Consider the following 20,584-nt stretch of genomic DNA (forward strand, 5'->3'; position numbering starts at 1 on the left):
ATTAAACCAAGGAGGAGACCCTTCTAAGCATAGGACCCTGTGTGACCACACAAGTTGCAAGCCCACAAGGCTGGCTCTGCTTGTGCATCTCCAGCCCTGTCTTTTCCTCTCATCATGCTCTTTAGGATGTCACTTTCATCAGATTATTAGGAACCCCACCTGTGATGTTGGGTTGAGAAGAACTTGCACTCATGCCAAAGATGGATATATATCCCTAGTTATTCAAGTTGGATACAGGCCTCTTATTTATTTATTTACTTATATTTTTATTTTTTCTTAATGTTTATTTATTTTTGAAGGAGAGAGATAAAAAGTGTGGGCAGGGGAGGGGCAAAGAGAGAGGGGGACCTAGAATCCAAAGCAGGCTCCAGGCTCTGAGCTGTCAGCACAGAGCCCAACATGGGGCTCAGACTCAGGAGCTGTGAGATCATGACTTGAGCCGAAGTCAGACACTTAACTGACTGAGCCACCCAGGCATCCCACAAGATCTTTTTTTAAAGCCTTTAAAAACACATTTTTTAAGCTGTATTATGAGATAGGTAGGTTCTTGTGGATGACATAAGCTGACAACCCATGCACAACAATATTGTGGGAAAATTTATCTAGATTTCCAAAATTCATAATTAACCCACAAGAAATCTGTGGTCTTATTTTGCCAAAATGTAGATTTACTTCTTGATATGATTCTTTGTAGGCTTTATCATGTCTAGTGGATTATCTGATGTGAATATTCTTATAAGTATTTATTGATGATATTTTCCTTAGAATATTTTCCTGCAAGACTAAGTTGTTCCAACTTGTTTTTAGAAATTGACAATTGGCATGTGCTCATCTTGTAGCATATGAAGTCATAAATAAACCTCACTGACACAGCCTTCTGTGAGGAGATACCACATACCTGATTTTACCAACTTAGGACTTCAGAAATTTGAATCTAATCATCTAGTAGAGTCCATTGAATCTTAGGTTTTGGTACATAATGATATCCAAAGGGATGCTTTCACTCAGAACTGTAATGGCAGTGAAGGATTTCTTGAGAGTACATTTCACTATAATGAGAATAATGCAAATATTATGTGTGTTTACATACTGTGAGGTTTGAAGGATACAATAAGCATTCAGATGGTAATCTGGAAGCTGAGGAATCAGGCATAGATCTTTCTTCAGAATGGTTGAATGGATGGTCTTGGGTACCATGGATGCTCTTTGGGGCATCTCATATTATCCTTGTCACACTCTGTCCATCCAGGATATCAACTTCTTGTTCTAAGGACCATGTACCTGTTCCAGGTTCAGTTCACAGTCACAAGTCAGCATCAATTAATTTCTACTGCAGCTTTTCTTCCTAAAGTAGGGTGCTCTGCTGGGACCTTGGTCTTCTCTCACAGCTATATTTTCAATAGACGGTGGTAACGGAAGGGCATTTAAAACATCCTGGGACAAGAATAATCACATCACACTCAAAACGCAAACTGAAAAAGGATTTCCTGTCTTGTTACACTGCGACAATATACTTCCTATGTATCCTCATGAAATATCTTCCTGAATACAGAAGCTCAGGAAGATCTCAGAGTCCTGGAGTTTATTGGACTCATGTTCAGTATTGTGCAGGTTATAGATACTCCTATAATCACCATTTTGTGACCTCACTTTACAAAGAAAGTTTCAATCTGCTATTTATTCAAAAATTTCTTTTGCTTAAAGAAGGTGCTTTTTTTTTAAGTAGACTTAATTTTGGAACAATTTTAGACTCACAAAAAAGTTGAGAAACACTAGTACAGAGAATTCCTCGATACTCTGCAGCACACAGTCTTAGTGTTATTAACCTCTTGCATAGTGCAACATATTTGTTTCAATCAATGAACCAAAATGGATACATTATCATTAACCAAAGTTCATGCTTTATTCAGATTTCTTTAGTTTTGCTGAATGTTCTTTCCTGTTCCAGTATTCTATCCAGGATATCACATTATATTTAGTTGTTCTGCTCCTTAGATTCTGCTTCACTGTGACAGTTTCCAGACTTTTCTATTCCAGACTTTTCCAGACTTTGTTGACCCTGACAGTTTTGAGTACAATTGATCAGGTATTTTGTAGACTGCCCCTCTACTGGAATTTAGCATGGTAAGAACAGGGGCTTGGGGTTTTAGGAGAAAAACTATAGAGGTTAAGTTCCATTTTCATTATATTATGTTAAAGGTACATACTAGCAATATGATATATTTCTGTTAACCTTGGTTACCTACAAGGGGTAGGATTTGTCAGGTTTCCCCAGTGGAAAGTTACTCCGTTTATACTCTGTTCCCATATGGTAGCCTCTGGATGCAAATTGCTATGTGCAGCCCACAGTTAGAGTGTGGAGTTATGCTTCACCTCTTTGAGGGCGGAGTGTCTACATAAATTATTTGAAATTCTTTTGCACAGATTTCAGACAAGTAAAAATAAGAGCAGGGGAAGGAAACTCACATTCACTGAATATCACTCAGAGGCTAGTACTTTAATTAGGCTGTTACTTAATCATCACCAGCCCCATGATATAAGTGGCATTACCTGAATGTTACAGAAAAGGAAGGTTGGGACTTAGGATTGTAAAATACATGGGGGGGGGGGAATGTAGCTGATAACTGTCTGAGCCAGAATTAACGTATATAAGCTGCATCACTGGTCATCAAGAAGAGAAGATAGATGTTCTCTAGTCAGGCTTTAGGATGAAGCTGCTTTTCATGGGAGAAGCAGTAGAATGTAGTGGTTGGGAGCATGAGGTTCTGAATGGAAAGGTAGGAGCTTTGGATTTAGTCCAGGCTCTCACTTTGTGACTTTGGTCAAACTATTTAACCTTTCCAATCTTTAGCTCCCTCCTTTAGAAAATGAGATTAGTAACTCCATAGGATTGTTCTGAGAATTAAATAACTAACACAAAGTCCTTGATATACAGTAGGTATCAATTGCTATCATCATCATTAACAATAATAATAAATAATAAATCATTTGAGAAGTAGGTAGCATGTGATCTCATTAGAGGCATCAATTATTGACAGTTTCAAAGAACTTTAATTGTAGGATGAAGAGTTATTTTCATTTTCCAGCATTCCCATAAATCAAGAATGTATCTCAGGCATGTTTATGGAGCCACATATGAATAGTTAACTCTAATATAATAAGAAATACATGGTCAATGCCTTTTTATTAGGTAATGTTTTGTTAATAAGGTTAATTTCTGATTGGATACACTGCATGAAAACACATGCAAATGTATAATTTGATCAATAATCAAAACAAACTTAGTCTTGCAGAAAATGTTCTAAACAAGATAGTCTGACTTGGTAACATAAACTATCTACCAAGTTAATAAATACTTAGAACCCATTGATTATTTTATTATTTCAATTTGTTGTATTTATCATTCAAAAAAAAGACAAATGAAAAATATTATTGGAGCCCAGTTTTTTTTGTTATTCATGGAGAAAAGAAATATATGCTATTTTCAGGGACAGAAGTGAATTTTTATAATGTTATCTTTCCTTATATTCATTTTCATTTCAGTGTGAACAAAATACATTGCTCAATTCTCTATCCAATGGCAACTGCAATGGTGAGTTAGCTTAAAAAGTTAAGTGTTGTGACTTGAATATAGAGTGAGAATAAACCCTCTTTCCTCTTCATACCACTCTACCTCCCTCCATTGTCCTCCTCATTTCCTTCTCTCTCTGCTCCTCCTCCTCTCTTTCCTGTTCTGCCCTTCTCCCCCCTCCTCTTATTTCTACTTCTCTCTTTCTCCTTCCTCCATCTTCTCTCTCCTCCCCAACTCCTCTTTCTCCTCCTCCTTCTTCCTTCTCTCCCCTCCTCTTCTTCTCCTTCCTTTCTTCTTCCTCCTCCTTCTATCTTACCTCCTTCTTTCTTTTAGAAGCAAATTTAAGTAAAGATGTGTATGCCTACACAGAATGAAAAGTGTAAAGCTTTATTACAAGGTATTAAAAATACTTGCAACACTTAAGTAAATGGTACTTATTAGTAAATGGAAGGAAATCACAATGTTCATTAATTAGAATACTTAATGCTGAAAAGATGTCAGTTTTACTTATGTTGAATTTATTTATAGATATAAATGCAATCCCTATTAAAATTCCAATAGGACTCTTTTATGGCAATTGACAAACTTATTCTAAATTTTGTTTGTAAACTCAAAAGGCCAAGAATAGGCAAGACACTCATGAAATACATGAAATATATGAGAGAATGTTTTCTTAACTCTCAAGATATATTAAAAAGCTCTAATAATTAATGCAGTGAGGTATTGGTTCCAAGATAAATTAGCAGATCAATAGAACAAAGGAGAGAGCCCAGAAGGGTAGAAAAATCTCACACATATTGATGTTTGATTTGTGACAAAGTGGCCCTGCAGAGCAGTGGGGAAAGGGCAGTCTTGCTAATATACAATGATGAGGCAATTGTGTATCTTTAATGAATGAAATCATTCACTGTAATTCACTCACCTACCTCTACCTCAGTACCCTGTGAATCAAAGTCCTAACAGTGGTAGACAAAATATAAATTTAGAGATGAATATAGGAGAAAATACACAAGAAGAGCGAAGCATTAAGCATAAAGAAAATGACCATTAAGCTTTACTAGACTATTTTTAAGCGTTTTTGTTCAACGAAAGCCATCATACAAAGCATGAGAAGATACACCAGAGTGGAAGAGTAGATAGAACATATAATGTGGACAGAGGGCTGCACTCCTCTACAAATCAATGAATAATAAAAGTAGATAACCCACTAGAAATGGGTAAAAGATATGAACAGGCATTTTCAAATTTACCAGTAAACATGAGCGTGTGCTTGACTATTATTCAGAGTAATTAATGGAGAAATAGTGGATTTAATTTGCATCTATCCAGTACTATATACCTGTATATGTGTGTATATATCTGTGTGTTGATTGCTAAACACTTAAAAGTATGAGGATGCCCAGGGTTCCTGAGGGTGTGGGACAAAAAGTCTACTACAGTGCCGATGGGCATGTAAACTATTACAACTGCCTTGGAAAACAGTTTGGCAACATTGTGTAAAGTTAAAGATACACATCCCCTACGACCATCAATTCCACTCCTACTTAGACAGTCTAAAGAAATGAGAGCCTGTACCCAGCAAATTACAAAAACAAGAATATTCACAACAGTAGTATTTGTAACTCTCCAAACCTGAAACCAATCCATATTTGGAAAAAGGTAGCAGATAAACATATACATTTTGGTATATTATACATTTGAATTTTTATTTGATATACTTATTCAGTATACTTATAAAATAAAAGGAATTGAATAAGTTATATAAAATGTAATAGGGCAAAAAAGGCAAGACAAAAGAAAACATAAAATTCCAAATGCATTTACATAAACTCAAAAACAGAAAATCCTGACTTATATTAATTTTTATACCTCTAAAGACAATAAAAATGGAATCTGTTACTATTTGTACCTGGAGACATATACAAGATTATTCATAGGACTTTCTTTATAATTCCCCCAAATCTAGAAATGACTGAAATATCCATTAAGAGTACAATGAAAAAAGAACATGTAGAATGTTTATATAAGAAGATAACATACTATAGTGTTTATTGTATTACTGTATAAAATATATCAAATGGAATAAAATAAATGTTATATAAATATATGAATCAATGTCTTTGACCCCATATCGACATGGGTATAGCTCAGATGCCAGCTTCTCTGGTCTTTTCTCACTTCTTGTGGTAAATTTACTTTGTCCTGCCTTATGTTCTCAAAGAGTGCTTGCATAATACTGGTTATATAGTACTTCTTTGATGATCATTTTATTGAATGTCTTCTTCTCCTGCTTATCTGGAAACTTTAAAAAAAATTTTAATGTTTATTTTTGAGAGAGAGAGAGAGAAATAGAGCATGACCAGGGGAAGGGCAGAGAGAGGGAGACAGAATCTGAGGCAGGCTCCAGGCTCTAAGCTGTCAGCCCTGAGCCCGAGGTGGGGCTCGAACCCATGAACTGTGAGATCCTGACCTGAGCCGAAGTGGGGTGCCCCTGGAAACTTTTTAAGGGTGTTCTCGTCTCTGCCTCACTAGGCCAGGCCCTCTTTTCACAGAACAGGAATTGATGGACACCATCACCTTTGCTGTGTCCCTTCTGTAAATAGTCAGAACTAGTTGATCAGAATGTTTCTTCTAGCATCCTGTTCTCTCCTCTGATACTCCAGAGTATCCTGGGTCCTAGTTCTCCTTCTTGTTCAGAAACACCATCCTGCCCTCCTGTCCCTGTGCTTTATTTCTTTTTTAATGTTTATTTATTTTTGAGAGACTGAGAGAGACAGAGTGAGAGCAGGGAGGGGCAGAGAGAGAGGGAGACAGAATCCAAAGCAGGCGCCAGGTGTGAGCTGTCAGCACAGAGCCTGATGCAGGGCTTGAACCCATCAATCGTGAGTTCAAAACCTGAGCTAAAGTCGGATGCTTAATGGACTGAGCCACCCAGGAGCCCCTGAGCTTTATTTTTTAAGCTCATTTATTTATTTTGAAAAAGAGAGAGGGAGGAGTGAGGGAGGGGCAGAGAGACAGAGAGAGAATCCCAAGCAGGCTCTGCACCATCAGTTCAGAGCCCAGTGCAGGGCTCGAACTCATAAACCATGAGATCATCATGACCTGAGCCAAGATCAAGAGTCTGATGCTTAACTGATTGAGTCACCCAGGTGCCTCACCTCCCTGTGCTTTTATATACTAAGAATGTCCATTTAATTACTAAAACCTATAACTCTTGGTTTTATTACCTTTATATTTTCACCTTTGCAACTCTGGTTCTGTCCTTAATCATGTTCAAAATGAATTAGTATTCTTTTTCTGTCATGAGATGTTCTTGGTTTTAATCCATGATAGAAAATACCCAGTGTCCCATGCTCCTCTCAGACAGAATAGGTCAAGCACTTCCTGCTATGAGCCAAGATAGCCTGAGAAACCTGTGCATACAAGGCTGCAGGAAGCTACTGTGAACTCGTGGTACTGACACGCAAGCTGAGATGTCATTGCCATCCTGGCTTTATTCTGTCAGGTAATGACAGATTAATCTTAAATCACCTTTACTTTAATGTCTGTCTTATGATTAATCATAAAATGTCCCTTGTGAATATCCAGTGCTCCCTCCTTAGCATGGCACCTAAAGCCCTTTCTCATCTTCTTCTACTGCTTTCCCCTTCATTCCACGTTACAGGAACCCCCGATCCAAGTCAGATAAATCAACTCATGGCCCCCTGCATCTAATTCAGTCATCCCTGGCTCTGAGCTTTATTTGGATTCTCCTGAATAGAACCATCTCCTTGATCTGCCAATCCAGACCCTATCCTGTCATCAAGATTTAACAGAAAAGTAAAGTAAATTGAAGGACACACTGCTTGGCAATCCCATTAAGTATAAAAAGAAGTCAACCAGACCCACACAGGGGAACGTGCTGTCAGAACAGCCTGGAATTCAGTATCTTCAGCTGTGAAATGGAGATCATAGTAATAGAAAAACAGAGATACCACATGCTTCACTCAGTCACATATTGTCTTAATTGGTTATAGAGTTTGTTCTTTTTCTGCATATTTTCTTCTAACTAGATGTTTAAGGCAAGAAATACATTTTAACTTTTCATTGCATTATCCTTCAGTGTTCAATGAACATTTGGTCAGTGAACGAAAATTATAATGATAGACAGTATCTGTATAGCATTTGACAGTTTTCAAAGGACATCCTTCTTGATAACTCTGAAATAGGTAATTAGTAAATCCTGTACTTCCACTTTCAAATAGGTGACAGGATATTCTTCATTTCACTGATGAATCAGTTGGGGCCCATTGGGGATAATTAACTTGCTCTGAATCGTGCAGTTAGTTAGGGACAGAGGCAGGATTTGGGTCCCTGTTGCAGGTGGGCATGAAGACAAGAACGGGTGCTTGGAGCTGGGACAGGAGAGACTGGTCTGAAAGCAGCCTGCGGGGAGACTGCTAATCCCTCTGCCTTGATCACAAGGTTATGAAAATGGAGGGAGATGATGAACTTGAGGGAGATTCCAGAATGTCATGAACACAGCTGTCACTGAGGAGGGGAGAGGGCAAAACAATGATTCTGAAGCTTTGGACCTCTCACACTGGGATGACCTGAGGTCTGTGGGGGCAGGGAGGGAAAGGGAAGGTACGTTTACTTCGGAGGGTGGTGAATATAAGACATCCAGAAGACATCCAGTGGGTTTGCAGGCACACTAAACAAATCTGGAAGTAACTAAACCAAAGAGAGATAAAGCTGAGCAAGGGAGTGGGACACAGAGGGGAGAATTAAAAAATCTCTGCCCTCCTGTAATAATTTGCACAGAAGGGGAAGATTTGTCATTGAGCCCATGACCAAATAATCAAAATATATGAAACAACTACATAAATGGTAAGGTGGCAGTCACCATATTTATCTGAATGAAAGCAAACCTTGCTCAAATGTGAAGAAATCTTCCATTGCCATGTGTAGGCTATGTTCCCAAAACATTGTAGTCACTTGGGGAATGTAGCCATTCCCGAGAAGCACTCCTGCACACATCTCTCTTAGCGCTATGGTTTGCCAGGTGTATTACCTTACCTCCTCTCCAGATCTCACCTCATGTGTTCTGTTCTTCTTCTCATTCCTGCATTAACTAGTTAATGTTCTGTTGCCTTGGCACATGTTTCCTGTACTTACTGAACATCTATTGAGTCCTGAGCAAAATGACTGGTGATGCATGTTCAAGGGTGAAGAAGGCGGGCATGATTTCTGCTCTGACGGATCCTGAAGTCTAAAACAAGTTCCCTGCCCTCACTCACCACCTCTCCTCACTCCCCAACCCAGGTGTACTGGTTTTCTATTGCTACTGTCACAAATTACCACAAACTTAGCGCTTAAAATAATACACGTTTATTATTTTATAGTTTTAGAAGACAGAGGCTGAAATGAATCCCACAGGAGAAGATAAAAGCTTTGGTGGAGATGTATTCTTCATGGAGGCTTTAGAGGAGAATCCATTTATTTCCTTGCTCTTTACAAGGTCTGGAGGCCATCTGCACTCCGTGACTCCTGGCCTCTTCCTCCATCTTCACACCAGCAGTGAGGCGTCGTCAGATTTCTCTTTGACCTTTTTTTATACCACCACAGCTTCTCTGATTCCCACCCTCCTGTCTCCCTTGCATAGGACCCTTGTGATTACACTGTGCCCCCCTGGGTGACCTCGGATAATCTTTCTATCGTAAGGTCCTTAACTTCATCAAACCCGCAGAATTCCTTTTGCCGCATAACAACATATTTACAGGTTCTGGGGATTAAGACATGGATATCTTTGGAGGCCATTATTCTGTCTACCACACCAGGTCACTCCTCTAGCTCCTCTGCATAATTTTTCCAGCCTTCAGAAAACTTCAAATTACTAGTTCAGTCAGCTGACTTCCTGGTGTGGTTGTGTCTGCCGAGGGCAGGGACCATCATCTCTCTTGTTTACCACTTTACTTGCCTTACTTAGGACCACACTCTGCCCAAAATACGTCTCTATTGACGGATTGCTTGATTGAATGAATGAACAAATGAGTGAATGAACAAATGAGATGCTCAATAATATGTGTATATGTTTTTCAAAAAGAAAGTTATGGTTTGTTCTAAATATTTTGTATCTCCTTTTTTTTTTGAGAAATTAGAGATGTAAATCTGCTTCTCAATAGTTAATTGATATCAACAGAAAATTCTTTCTCTTAAAAAATTATGAGTGACTCACAGACTGTCAAGAACCTTTTGAAGTATATGAAAAGCACTCCTAAATTATGCAACTATGAATACTTTTTAATTAAAGGAGTTAATGAATATTCTACAGGAGAGAGCTTGCTTCCACAGTCTGGAGTTAATTGCCCACCCACACCTGATGGTTAATTTCTTTCTGAAATGTTGTTTTTTGTAGATAAAGCCCATCATTTACCACATCTCACATGGGTATAGATTAGTTGTCTCCCTTGCACATGCTCCAAGCTTACCTCATTTTGCTTAAGGCAGGATATTAGCTGTGAATTCACTTTACTCTTTTCTACGACAATGTGATTTTTATTGCACTGGTTGATTTACTTAGGAGCTTGGAACACAAGGTTATAGCCATAAAATCAGTACAATGGCAGAACCGAGAGGGTACTGTGTAAAAGAAATCTTCACTTGTTTTTGGAAAGATTTCAGAAGTGTCCATTCTATTTAAATTTTCATTTGAGTGAATTGGTAACTTTACCATTAAAGATGTCTTCTTTATTTGAAAAGGCATTATGAATTGCTTCTCTTAAAATAGCTTACTTAAATTATTATCTACAACTACAAGGCACAATTCTTTTGTCTTATTTTGTTTTGTTTTGGATGGCCTGAAAATATGCCCATATTTTGATTAAAGGAACAGGAAAGAGGAAACTGGATGTAAAGTGGAAGATGAAGCAAGCACACTGAGACAATAGAAGGCAAATTTTTGTATGGCTATTGATAAAACCCAAACATGTTTATAGTTAACAATCTATCACCACTTATATTATAAAATAATCAAAAGAAAATATGAATAATGACAAGTACCAAGTACAATTTACAGGTGAAATAAGTGTGATAGGATAGGAAAGGAAAAAAAAAACTTCTTAAAGAATCTTCTGTGCCTTTTACCATCATTTTCTGGTTATTTAGATCCAGTGATCAATCCCCCTAAATAACATCCACATAGATTGTTTTCTCATTGTAGTATTAAGTTCTTATTGGCAAGTAAGCTTCTTGTGAACTAGTAGTGGCTTCCTCAAGCATAGAGTTGTTAAAACTTCTAAGATCTTTGATCTCAGTGGAAAAAATACTATGACTGATTAGCATGTCTGTCTGGCTAAGGGATGGGGATGATAGAACTCATGCCATACCGTAATAGTTACAGATAAAAATTTATATATCTTCTTTTAGGAAAGGCAATGAATTAACATGTTTTTGGACATTCTGTCTCTGTATCTCTAAACAAAATGAAATAGCAGCCTCACGTCAAGCTCTGTGCTGACAGTGAAGAGCCTGCTTGGGATTCTCTCCCTCTCTCTGTCCCTCACCCACTTGTGCGGGCGCTCTCTCTCTCTCTCTCTCTCAAAATAAATAAATAAACATTAAAAAATAATTTATTTCTTCAGAGAATTTCATAATAATTAATGAATTGGTATTCGTTTAGTAGATTTTGCCTGCTAACAGGGGAAGTATCTTACTTCACATGGTTTGCTCTGAGAGCCACATCAGTTCTCAGGGGGACTTTGGACATGGCCTGTCATTGTTTGGAAATAAGGAAACTATAGCCGTGAAGACGTTGGCAAATAAGAAGTCCTGAGTAAATTTTTTTCCCTATCAGGTACATTCAGAGGCAGATTTACTGTGAACCAAATCAAGCTTAATTTTTAGGGTCCCTCACACACATCCCTTCCAAGTCCAAGGGACAAGCCCCAGCAATGCATCTCCAGACACCACAAAACAGGGCTCTCCCAGGGGGCACACCCACGAAGGAGCCTGAGTGCTACTGTGGACAGAGTGCTGATCAGAAGGCCTGGAGGCCTCGACTCTAGTCAGTGGTTGGCCTGGGCTTGCCAGGTATTGGAAATCATCTAAAATCATTTAAAAGTGTTGAGCTTCCGTTTGTCTCTCTGTAATTAACCTATCCCATCTTCCTCTCAGAGTTTTCTGAGAATTGCCAGGAATAATGTTCAAATAATTAAAAATTAAAGATTTCAGAAGTAACTAGTCCTGAAAAGTGTTTGGAAACAGTCTTGTTAAACATGAGGCCACTGTTACCTTTCCACCGTTCAACCAAGTCTGCAGCTGAAATCTCGAATTCTCCATAACTCGTCTCCGTTTCTCCTACAGAAGAAGCTTCACAGCCAGGCCCCAGTGAGAAATGCTTTTTAATCCTGGATTGCAGTGGAGTAACTTTTTTTGACTATTCTGGAGTCTCCATGCTTGCTGAGGTATTGTGTTTCCACTGGTTCTTTCCCTTTTCATCAGTAATGGGGTTTTCACCAGCTGCTCTCTCAGCTCTGGTGCCTTGAACCCACCTGTTTTAATGCTCATCTTACTCATTCTCCTCAAGGAATATGGAACTTTATACCTCCCAGTGCCACAGATTTGTGTTTTCAGGATATCCCATCAAGCCTCTGGTGTGTGTGTGTGTGTGTGTGTGTGTGTGTGTGTGTGGTGGGGGGGGGGTCTCCGGTGGGGGATTCACATGGGGTAGTCCAAGAGAATAGAACACAGGCTTGAGATGTACTGAGCATAGTGCATTCTGGGCGGTCAGCTTTCAGGGCTCTAGAAAGAAGAGAAAAGACCCCTCTGGAGAAAGTGGCCTTGGTCATGGCAGGATGTTTTCTCTTACCCTTATGGGTGGGTGTAGTTTGACCAGATACCATATCTGATTTCTGAAACAGCCTCCAGTGCATGGGCTTTTCTCTGTTCTATCAGACGATGGTGCTTACTTCTCTAGCCCATGATCTTCATGGGTCCCTGTGACCCTGAGGTGCAAAATTAAAGCTGCTTATTTCTTTAAAATGAACATAATTCCCAAGACATGCCAACAGATGGAACAACACCTAGTTTTTCCAATTCAAGGAAAACTCAGACACTTCTGGATTGTTTTTCCTCTGCTTTTTGAGCAAATACTATGTCAACAGGGAAGTTACCTCCTTCTTATTTCCACTTATTCTCTCCCTCAGTATCCTAAATTTGTTGGGAGAGGGTCTCAAGGATGGAGCAACATCTGTTCTTCAACGAACCTCTCAGTCTTCCACCAGCTTCTGTGTTCTCTCCCCAGAGGTTTGCTACCCTCACCTCACAGGCTCCCCCAGGGGTAGCTTTGCATTCTGCCAAAAACTTAATCAAAATCCTGTGGAAGTGTCTGGAGCTCTTTCTCTGCTTCTCTCCCCCATTTCCATTACTCTTTCGCACAGATTTCACCCACCTGACCCTTCCTGGGCTCCAGGTCTGACTGTGTAGTTCAGGGAAGCTCTTGCATTTTACTCAGGCCTCCACGCTCTGGCCCAGAAGCTGCTCTGAGCAGAAAGCAGAGAGCCTGGAGAACTTGCCTCATGTGTTTCTTTGTCTCCAGAAACTCAGTCCTGTGCTCCCGTTCTCACCGTCTAAAAACAGTTATTTGTATAATTTTGATCGGTTATCTACTTAATTTATGGAGGATGGGATAGTCTTATATTAGTAACTTGTCAGGAAAGACATAGAAATATAAAATGGACTTTTAAAGGGTTAAGGTCAGTAATTTCCAAGAAGTTTCACATTATGGGTGTTGGTTGTTTTCCGTGGTGTTTCATAATTGTGCCTCTATTCATTTATAAACATAAATTTGAAATGTCCAACATTCCAAAATCAAGATAGTGCAAAAAAAAATGAAAACAAAAAACACAGTGCAAAGATCCCCTTTGGTATCACTTTCCTATGAAGATGAGGCTGCGACTAAGGGGAAGGGAAGATGCTTAGTGGGTGGCCCTCAGAGAGAGCCTGGTCCCAGTTCTGTCACTCTAGTTGCAGTGTGTTACCCAAGGGCACCTCCTGGACCACTGTGTGTTCATCTTGTGAGAACAAGGGGGTGAATTTGTTCCATTCAGTATGAGCAGATATTTAGAAAACAAATTGCACAAAAATAATTGAATTTTAAATATCCTAGGCCTTAAATCTAGTGGCAACTTTTGCTATGTTACCCTTTTTCCTATATAATATGCTTTCATTTTCTGTTGTTGACTATAAAATCTTTGCACAATTGGCATAGAGTTTAACCTGAATGTCCTGTTTTCTTGCATCTAAGTCTGCTCTGTAGACGGATAGATCTTCCAGGGGGTGGGCGTGGGGGGTCCTTGTGTTCGGCATTTCTATTTCTTCTGTGTCACCAGGGGTCTGGAAGAGCGCTCTGAAGTGTGCACAGAAGGCTTACTGGGGCTGCTCGTCTGCCAGGCAGGCCTCTGGGTCCTAGTTTAGGACCTGGAATCTTTATTTAAACCACAGGTGATTCTGAGGCAAGTGGTCCAAGCTCATATTTTGGGAAACACCAGATTTGGATTGTCCATTTATTGGGAAAGACCGTTTTTGTTTAATAATATTTAAAATTTATTTTGAATATGCTTAAACATTCATTAGCTGCTCTCTCTAGATGTTGCAAATCAGGATTAGAGTTTATCAGGAGGAGGAAATGATTACCTATCCCACAGAGTTTAGGATCTAAAGTTGAAAATTCAGAGTAATCCAAATAATTTGGACTGGGCATGTTAAGAAAGTTTCTTTTTCTCATTCATCTTCATGGTTTTAAAATGCTACATAATGGAATTCTGGGACAGATCACCCAATGTGTCTTATTATTAAATTAGCAGAAAATACCACTTGCCCCTGGCCTGGTATCTTCCATCTGTGTCTAGAATATCAGCAGTTTTGTGTCAATCTGCCCTTTGTAATTTCCTTATTACTGCTCAGTTTATTTCATCATGGTTATAGTAAATTATGATGTATGTTAAGAACATTAGCTTTAAAGGTAGATAAATATCCAAATATTAGCCTAGTTGCATGATCTGGACCTAAGCATTTGCTTTTCTTTAAACTGGAAGTAGAAATACTCACTTCATGAAGTTGCAAAGCTTACCAATGATATATGGCAAAGAACGCACACAGCAAAGTTTTTAGAAATTAATAAGTACTCAGTAATTCTAGGTCTTATAATTTGTTCTCATTTGCAAAAGTCATTTCTTAAAATGCAAATAATATCATTGTTACTAATATTATTTCATAGTTCTAGCCGTTGAAAGAGGGTCCAGAGTCAAGAACCCCAGGGTCTCTTGAGCCACGCATGCGTGTCTCCCTGCTTCCTAACATTCCTGGCTTATTTTCTTAGTCACTGCAGTGGTAGGAACGTTCCCCTAGGAGGTATGTAGGTTGAAGGAAATGGAGCAACTTTTATTTATTCTTCTACTTGGGACACAGGGAAGGTCAGCGATTATGTTTATCAACATCAACAAACCACCTGTAGCAATGTGTGTGTGGTTCCTGAGCTTGAGAAAAAGTCAAACTCTGACCAGTCACCTTGAATCAATCCTTTTCACTTACAAAAACAGGAGCCATTTATTCCATGGCAAAGTCTCAGTCCATGTATTGTTTGTTTGCTTGTTTATTCATGCTCAGAGTGACACATCTCCCATTATTCTACAGTTCTTCTAAAGTATCACTGCTTACTTCTGGAACAATATAAGGGAATTTTTTGGGTTGATCATGCATATTCTTAGAATGTGTTATAAATGCAACTTTCTGTATTTTATATGTAAGATACATCTCTATTACATAACCAAATCCATACTAGAGTTGCTAAAACTTCTCAGTTTATTTTCACTGCATTTCATGGGCTGACTTTGGTCTGGCTGAATTTAAAATCAGGGCCTTCAATAAGGTGTTCCTACCTGCTGTTTTCTAGGACCTCATGAGTCAAGACTCTAAGGTACACCAAGCAAATTAATTAGGATCTCTCATCTTGATGGGGTTTTAATGGAAGCTGGACAATCAAACTTGCCTTTGATTATTTTGGTTCTCAGCTTTCTATCCGTGGATGGGATCTGAGAGTCCATGAATATGAACAAATTGTTGTAAAATATTAAACTAAGCAGTGAGTCAGCAGTTTTCATCACGTTTATAAATGGGTCCTTCCAATAAGAGAAAGTAGAGAACAATTTTATATCATTCTTAAGGGAAGGAAATGTGGTCTTTACATTTTTATTAAGTGAAGTTTCATTTATTAAATGAAAACGTAAGTAGCCAAGCTTAGTTGCAGTAAAGGTAAAGACTGTAGTGCATTAATCTTAGTTTGCTAAGGCCGTCTCTTTTAGAAGTTTGTTCTGGTATGCCTGACTGTGTAACAATGCCTCCCTCTGGTGGTCTGACATCATAAATATTGGCTTTTTTTTTCTTTTAAACTAGATATTCTTTTTTCTTAAGTCCGTCTTTTTCTTTCCTGCCTGCTATGCTGAACTAACTGTGGGTATACTATTTTAATTCTTTCAGGTTTGCATGGACTGTAAGAGCAGGAGCATGGAAGTGTCATTAGCCCATTGCACAGGTAAGGGAGGATTCTTGGCTGACGTTGAACATGATCCTTCTGCTACTCTATCTGTCTTTACATTACTTGTGTTTTCTTGTAGCTTCCCTGATAAAAGCAATGAAGTACTGTGGGAACCCAGACTCAGAGAAACCAATTTCTTTTGAATCAGTATCTGCCGCATTAGGTAACATCTATTCAAATAAGGTGAGCCATGCAACTTGGCATGCAGGAGTGATAAGAAAAATCAGAATGTAGAATCAAGGGCTTTGCATATTTTTATGTTAACCTATTACCCTACTGGTATAGAGAATCTATTATAATCTTCTCCCACTCAGAGCCCTCTGGTACAGAAGAAGGATGTTTCCATTCCTTACTTGAATCCGTCATGAACATTGTTTAATAATTTGGGTCTTCTAACAATATCACTGCTTCGAGACTTGGGAATCACCTATGAAGTGCATCTGACTTGCTTGTGAAAGAAATGCTTCTTCCAGGATCCATGATCCTGGGAATTTGAATCCACTTCTGTCAAATGCTAATACTTTTAGATTTGGCCTTATAGCTTTTTTCTGCTCTGATACCCTTACCTCTCAGTTCATATTGCCATCTTTGGAAATATTATTTGCAGTACTCCCATGATACGAAGTGTCAAAATTATCTTCCAAATACCGGCCTTTATGGTTAGTCTTAGAACTATTCCTGAAGCTTTGATATCTTGCAATTTTTCATTGACTTTGAATCATTTTGCTTTTCCTCATCCCTAGAATGGCATTTGGTGCTTCCCAGAGTCATCCCTATTATTCAATCACAACAATATGTATTTATAAAATACTAACAATACAATTATTAATATTATCATATACCTAACATTTATTGAATGTTCATTATATTCCAGATGTTAATTCATTAGATACTAGTGAATATTAATTCATTAGATCTGGAACATAGGTACCATTATTTAACCTATTTTTAGAAATGAGGAAACGTAGGCTTAGGGAAGTTATACCACTTGTAAGTGGGAGAGCTGATTTCAAAGACAGCAGTTTGACCTTGGACTTGAAGCTTTAAACCACTCTACTCTGATGTGTCATACAACGTCCATCTGCTTAACTTGGCTGGACAGCTTGCATGAGTTGCTACTGTTCTTTGACTGTGGTAGCACTTTAAGGGTCGAACGTGTACTTATTTCTTCCTCTCCTGTTTCAGAGTTTGAGCAAACTCAGTGATCACAGTGAAGTCTGAGACCCCTTTGCTGCAGTCCAGCCCTTGTCTTCAGCAGCTGCCCTGAGCAGGCCACACTCTGACATTTTGCACACCCTTGTTTGTTGTTGAGATCCTACAGACGACCTCTACTTTAAGTATGATGTGACTTCATAACCACATGGCCACTGGTCAAGATTCGCCAGCAATTTTTCTTAACCTTTGTTAGTAAGTAGTTTATCTTGTAGTTATTTTATAAAAATTGGTATGCATTTAGTTTTAATGTACTGAGAAGCAAACATGAATTTATTTCCTTTGCCACAGTATTTTCTGTTGTTTTATGTCTGTTTTGTTGTAAGTTAACTTGTAAAACTGAGAAATACTTTGTCATAAGAGATTTAGAACATTTGCAAGCCATTTGTAAAAACCCAGCATCATCTGTAACTAATGTATAAAAACAACTTAGCTAATGTGCCATTTTCCCCTCCAAAAACACAAAAAGGCCATTAAACATCAATAAGATTAAATGTTTCTTTGCACAATCTGATATGAAATTCACAGAAATTAAGTCAAACAAAAACAAATGACAAACCAGAATCCATTGTTCTTCATATCTTTCCATGCACGAGAGTCTTCAAGATTATTTTCAAGATAACTGGTATCTCAGTGACCAAGTTCTTGACATTAGTCCGTTTTACTGTGAATATTGGAAATGCTCAGCCCAAATTTCTGCATTCCAACCCCAGAAAGTCTCTGTTTTTACCTTAGGTTTTGTTGGAGCCAGAGCACATGGAAGTTGCACGTTTTATATTTTTTTCACAAATATGATTTTTAGAGGAGAAAATAAATACCACCAGTTAGAATAGCTAACATGCAAATAACTGTAGTAATTTGGGATTTTCCTATTTCAGAGATACAATCAATATAATACATTTATCTCTATCTATCCATATAGAGAGATAGATAGGTCTCCATGGTATGTTTTTCTTTTGTCAGAGTAGAACTTGGATATGTGATTATCTGTAAATTTACCAAATCAGCAGGGTAACTAACAAACACCACAGGCCAGGGTGACCTGAATAAATTATCATTTTCATGCTTGTAGATATATTTGCAATCACATACAATTACAGAGTTTCATATTTTTATTAGGTGATTTGATACGCTTTTGAAGAAACTCATTTTCAAAGATAGGTCTAGATATATAATTATGCTTACATTTGAAGGTGTTGTAACCATTCTTGAAATTGCCAGTGTAACAAAGGGCCAGATACTTTAAAGTGAATTTGAAAAGTATGTTGAAAACAAAATTTGGAGACAGGCCATTTGGGTATTTTTGTGAGTATCTGTATGAAATTTGACTCCCTGCCAAGTGATGTAATCGTCCCTAACAATGTGGTAAACATTCATATGGCCCTTAATTTTCACATTAAACCATAGGTAGCACAATGTAATAAAGTGAAAGGGAATAATAAATGTCTGAATCTCTTAACTTACCCTATTATTTCAATTTGGGTTTTTTTGCTTGACATGAACTAAAAAGAAAAGTCTTTGTCCCAAAGGAAGCCTCAATCCTTTTATCACTAATTTGGATCAAAATGAGTGAGGCCAACTTTCATTCTCATCAAATTTTGTTCCAAGCAAAAGAGGGGGTAATGATTTAAAGTAAAATGTCCTTAGAGAAAGAAATTTCACTCTGTTTTGTCCACTTAAATTATTCCAGTGGTGGATGGTGGCAGCATTTCCCATCTGAAATCCGTTGGTTTTGGCATGTAAACGTTAGTCAAGGAAAGTTAAGAAAAGAAAATATATTTTTGCTGTGTATAAATCAATATTTCTCTGTGTAGCTTTGGTTTATAATTAAATTCATGCACTGCAGGCATTTTATAATTTGTTAGAGATTATGGACCATGGATGCCCTTCAAATCATTATAGTTAATCAATGGGTGGTTTGTTCTATTTTATTGTTAAAGCTGACACAGGTATATCTGGGCAGGTATATTTGAATGCATTTCGGTGTTTATAGATAAAATTTTAAAGCCAATAACTTGAATGTCAAATGCTAATATTATTTTTTAAAGGAAGACCAAATCATACACCCTGTAAAGTGCTTTGTTCTAAGTCTTCTTCTGTATACCAAGGTCATGATGACCATTAACATGGAGGAATTCCTTGAAATTGAGTTTTGAAAGTCCAAAGTTGAATTGAGTTTTACGCACATAAGATTCTAAAATACACATATTTATATCAAAGAAGCATTAACAAAGGAACTATAAAATGGTCTTCATGCTAGAATGTTTCTAGTCATGCTAAATTATTTTTATGAGACCACCTTATTTTTATATATGATAAACTACTTCCATATTACTTATTATGGTAAAATAAAATTAGAAAAAATTAAAACTGACCTATAAGAGTGTTAAGGACCCAATAGAGTGACATATATAAATTAAGCATAAAATATGAAACCAGGAAAAGACCATTAACATTATATTTATGCAAATTAAATGCCCTTAAATTTTACCATTTATCTTTCATTTTAAAGGTTATTTGCCCCCGATTATATGATTCAAGTGTTATAAGGTCTAGCTTGAACTACTTTGCAGTAATTTATTTGACAGCTCTCTATTCTATAAATGCATAATGTAATGAGAAAAGAGATCTTTCTTTTTTAATTAAAACATTAATGTGTTAATACCCTGTATGGATAATGTTTGACATTTCGTGGTTACCAAAATATATTAGTATGTTGTTGAACATACATATGCCTTAGAAATGCACATTCTGTATTCTGTGAGATGATGGTCTAATTCAATATAGAATATGCTTTTTGGTAGTCAGTTTGTTGCCAGATTCGAAATAGGGAGTTAAGTCGTGCCTTTATAATCCAAAGATTTTTTTTTTTAGTTAAAAATCATGTAGTCTAATATGCTGCACTTATTTTTTTTATATTTTCAATGCATTTAATTATCTCTTTTATAATTCTTTGTACTAACTCAGCATGTAACAACCAATTTGCATGGAAATAAATTGAAATATAACCATTATGCTTGAATGGATCTGTGTCCATTATTTCAAAGTATTTACTCTCCTGCAAAGCAAATTGTAAGGTTTAATAGATGGAGGCAGAGATGGGAGGACAAAGAGACCACGTTATGGAGCCAAGAAGGCCTTTATTGGGATCTGCAATTCCCGGGCGAGGTTCCGTGACTCTGGAGCGGGGAGTCAGGGAAGTCGTGCCTGATATGGGAGAGCAAGGT

At 37.7% G+C, this 20,584-nt stretch overlaps 1 protein-coding gene across 1 annotated transcript in view; it reads left to right on the plus strand.

The window, feature by feature from the left end:
- Positions 1-17,823, plus strand: part of SLC26A7 (solute carrier family 26 member 7) — a 109,513-nt gene extending 91,690 nt beyond the window's left edge. Inside the window, exons 14-18 of the mRNA XM_029923581.1 lie at positions 3,544-3,592; positions 11,915-12,015; positions 16,088-16,142; positions 16,225-16,328; positions 17,331-17,823. Coding sequence (XP_029779441.1) covers positions 3,544-3,592; positions 11,915-12,015; positions 16,088-16,142; positions 16,225-16,328; positions 17,331-17,366 — 345 coding nt within the window. The 3' untranslated portion in view covers positions 17,367-17,823. The remainder of the gene's footprint in view (positions 1-3,543; positions 3,593-11,914; positions 12,016-16,087; positions 16,143-16,224; positions 16,329-17,330) is intronic.
- The last annotated feature ends 2,761 nt before the right edge of the window (positions 17,824-20,584 follow it).

This window comes from Suricata suricatta, chromosome 15, assembly GCF_006229205.1.
Source record: "Suricata suricatta isolate VVHF042 chromosome 15, meerkat_22Aug2017_6uvM2_HiC, whole genome shotgun sequence".
Lineage (NCBI taxonomy): Eukaryota > Metazoa > Chordata > Mammalia > Carnivora > Herpestidae > Suricata > Suricata suricatta.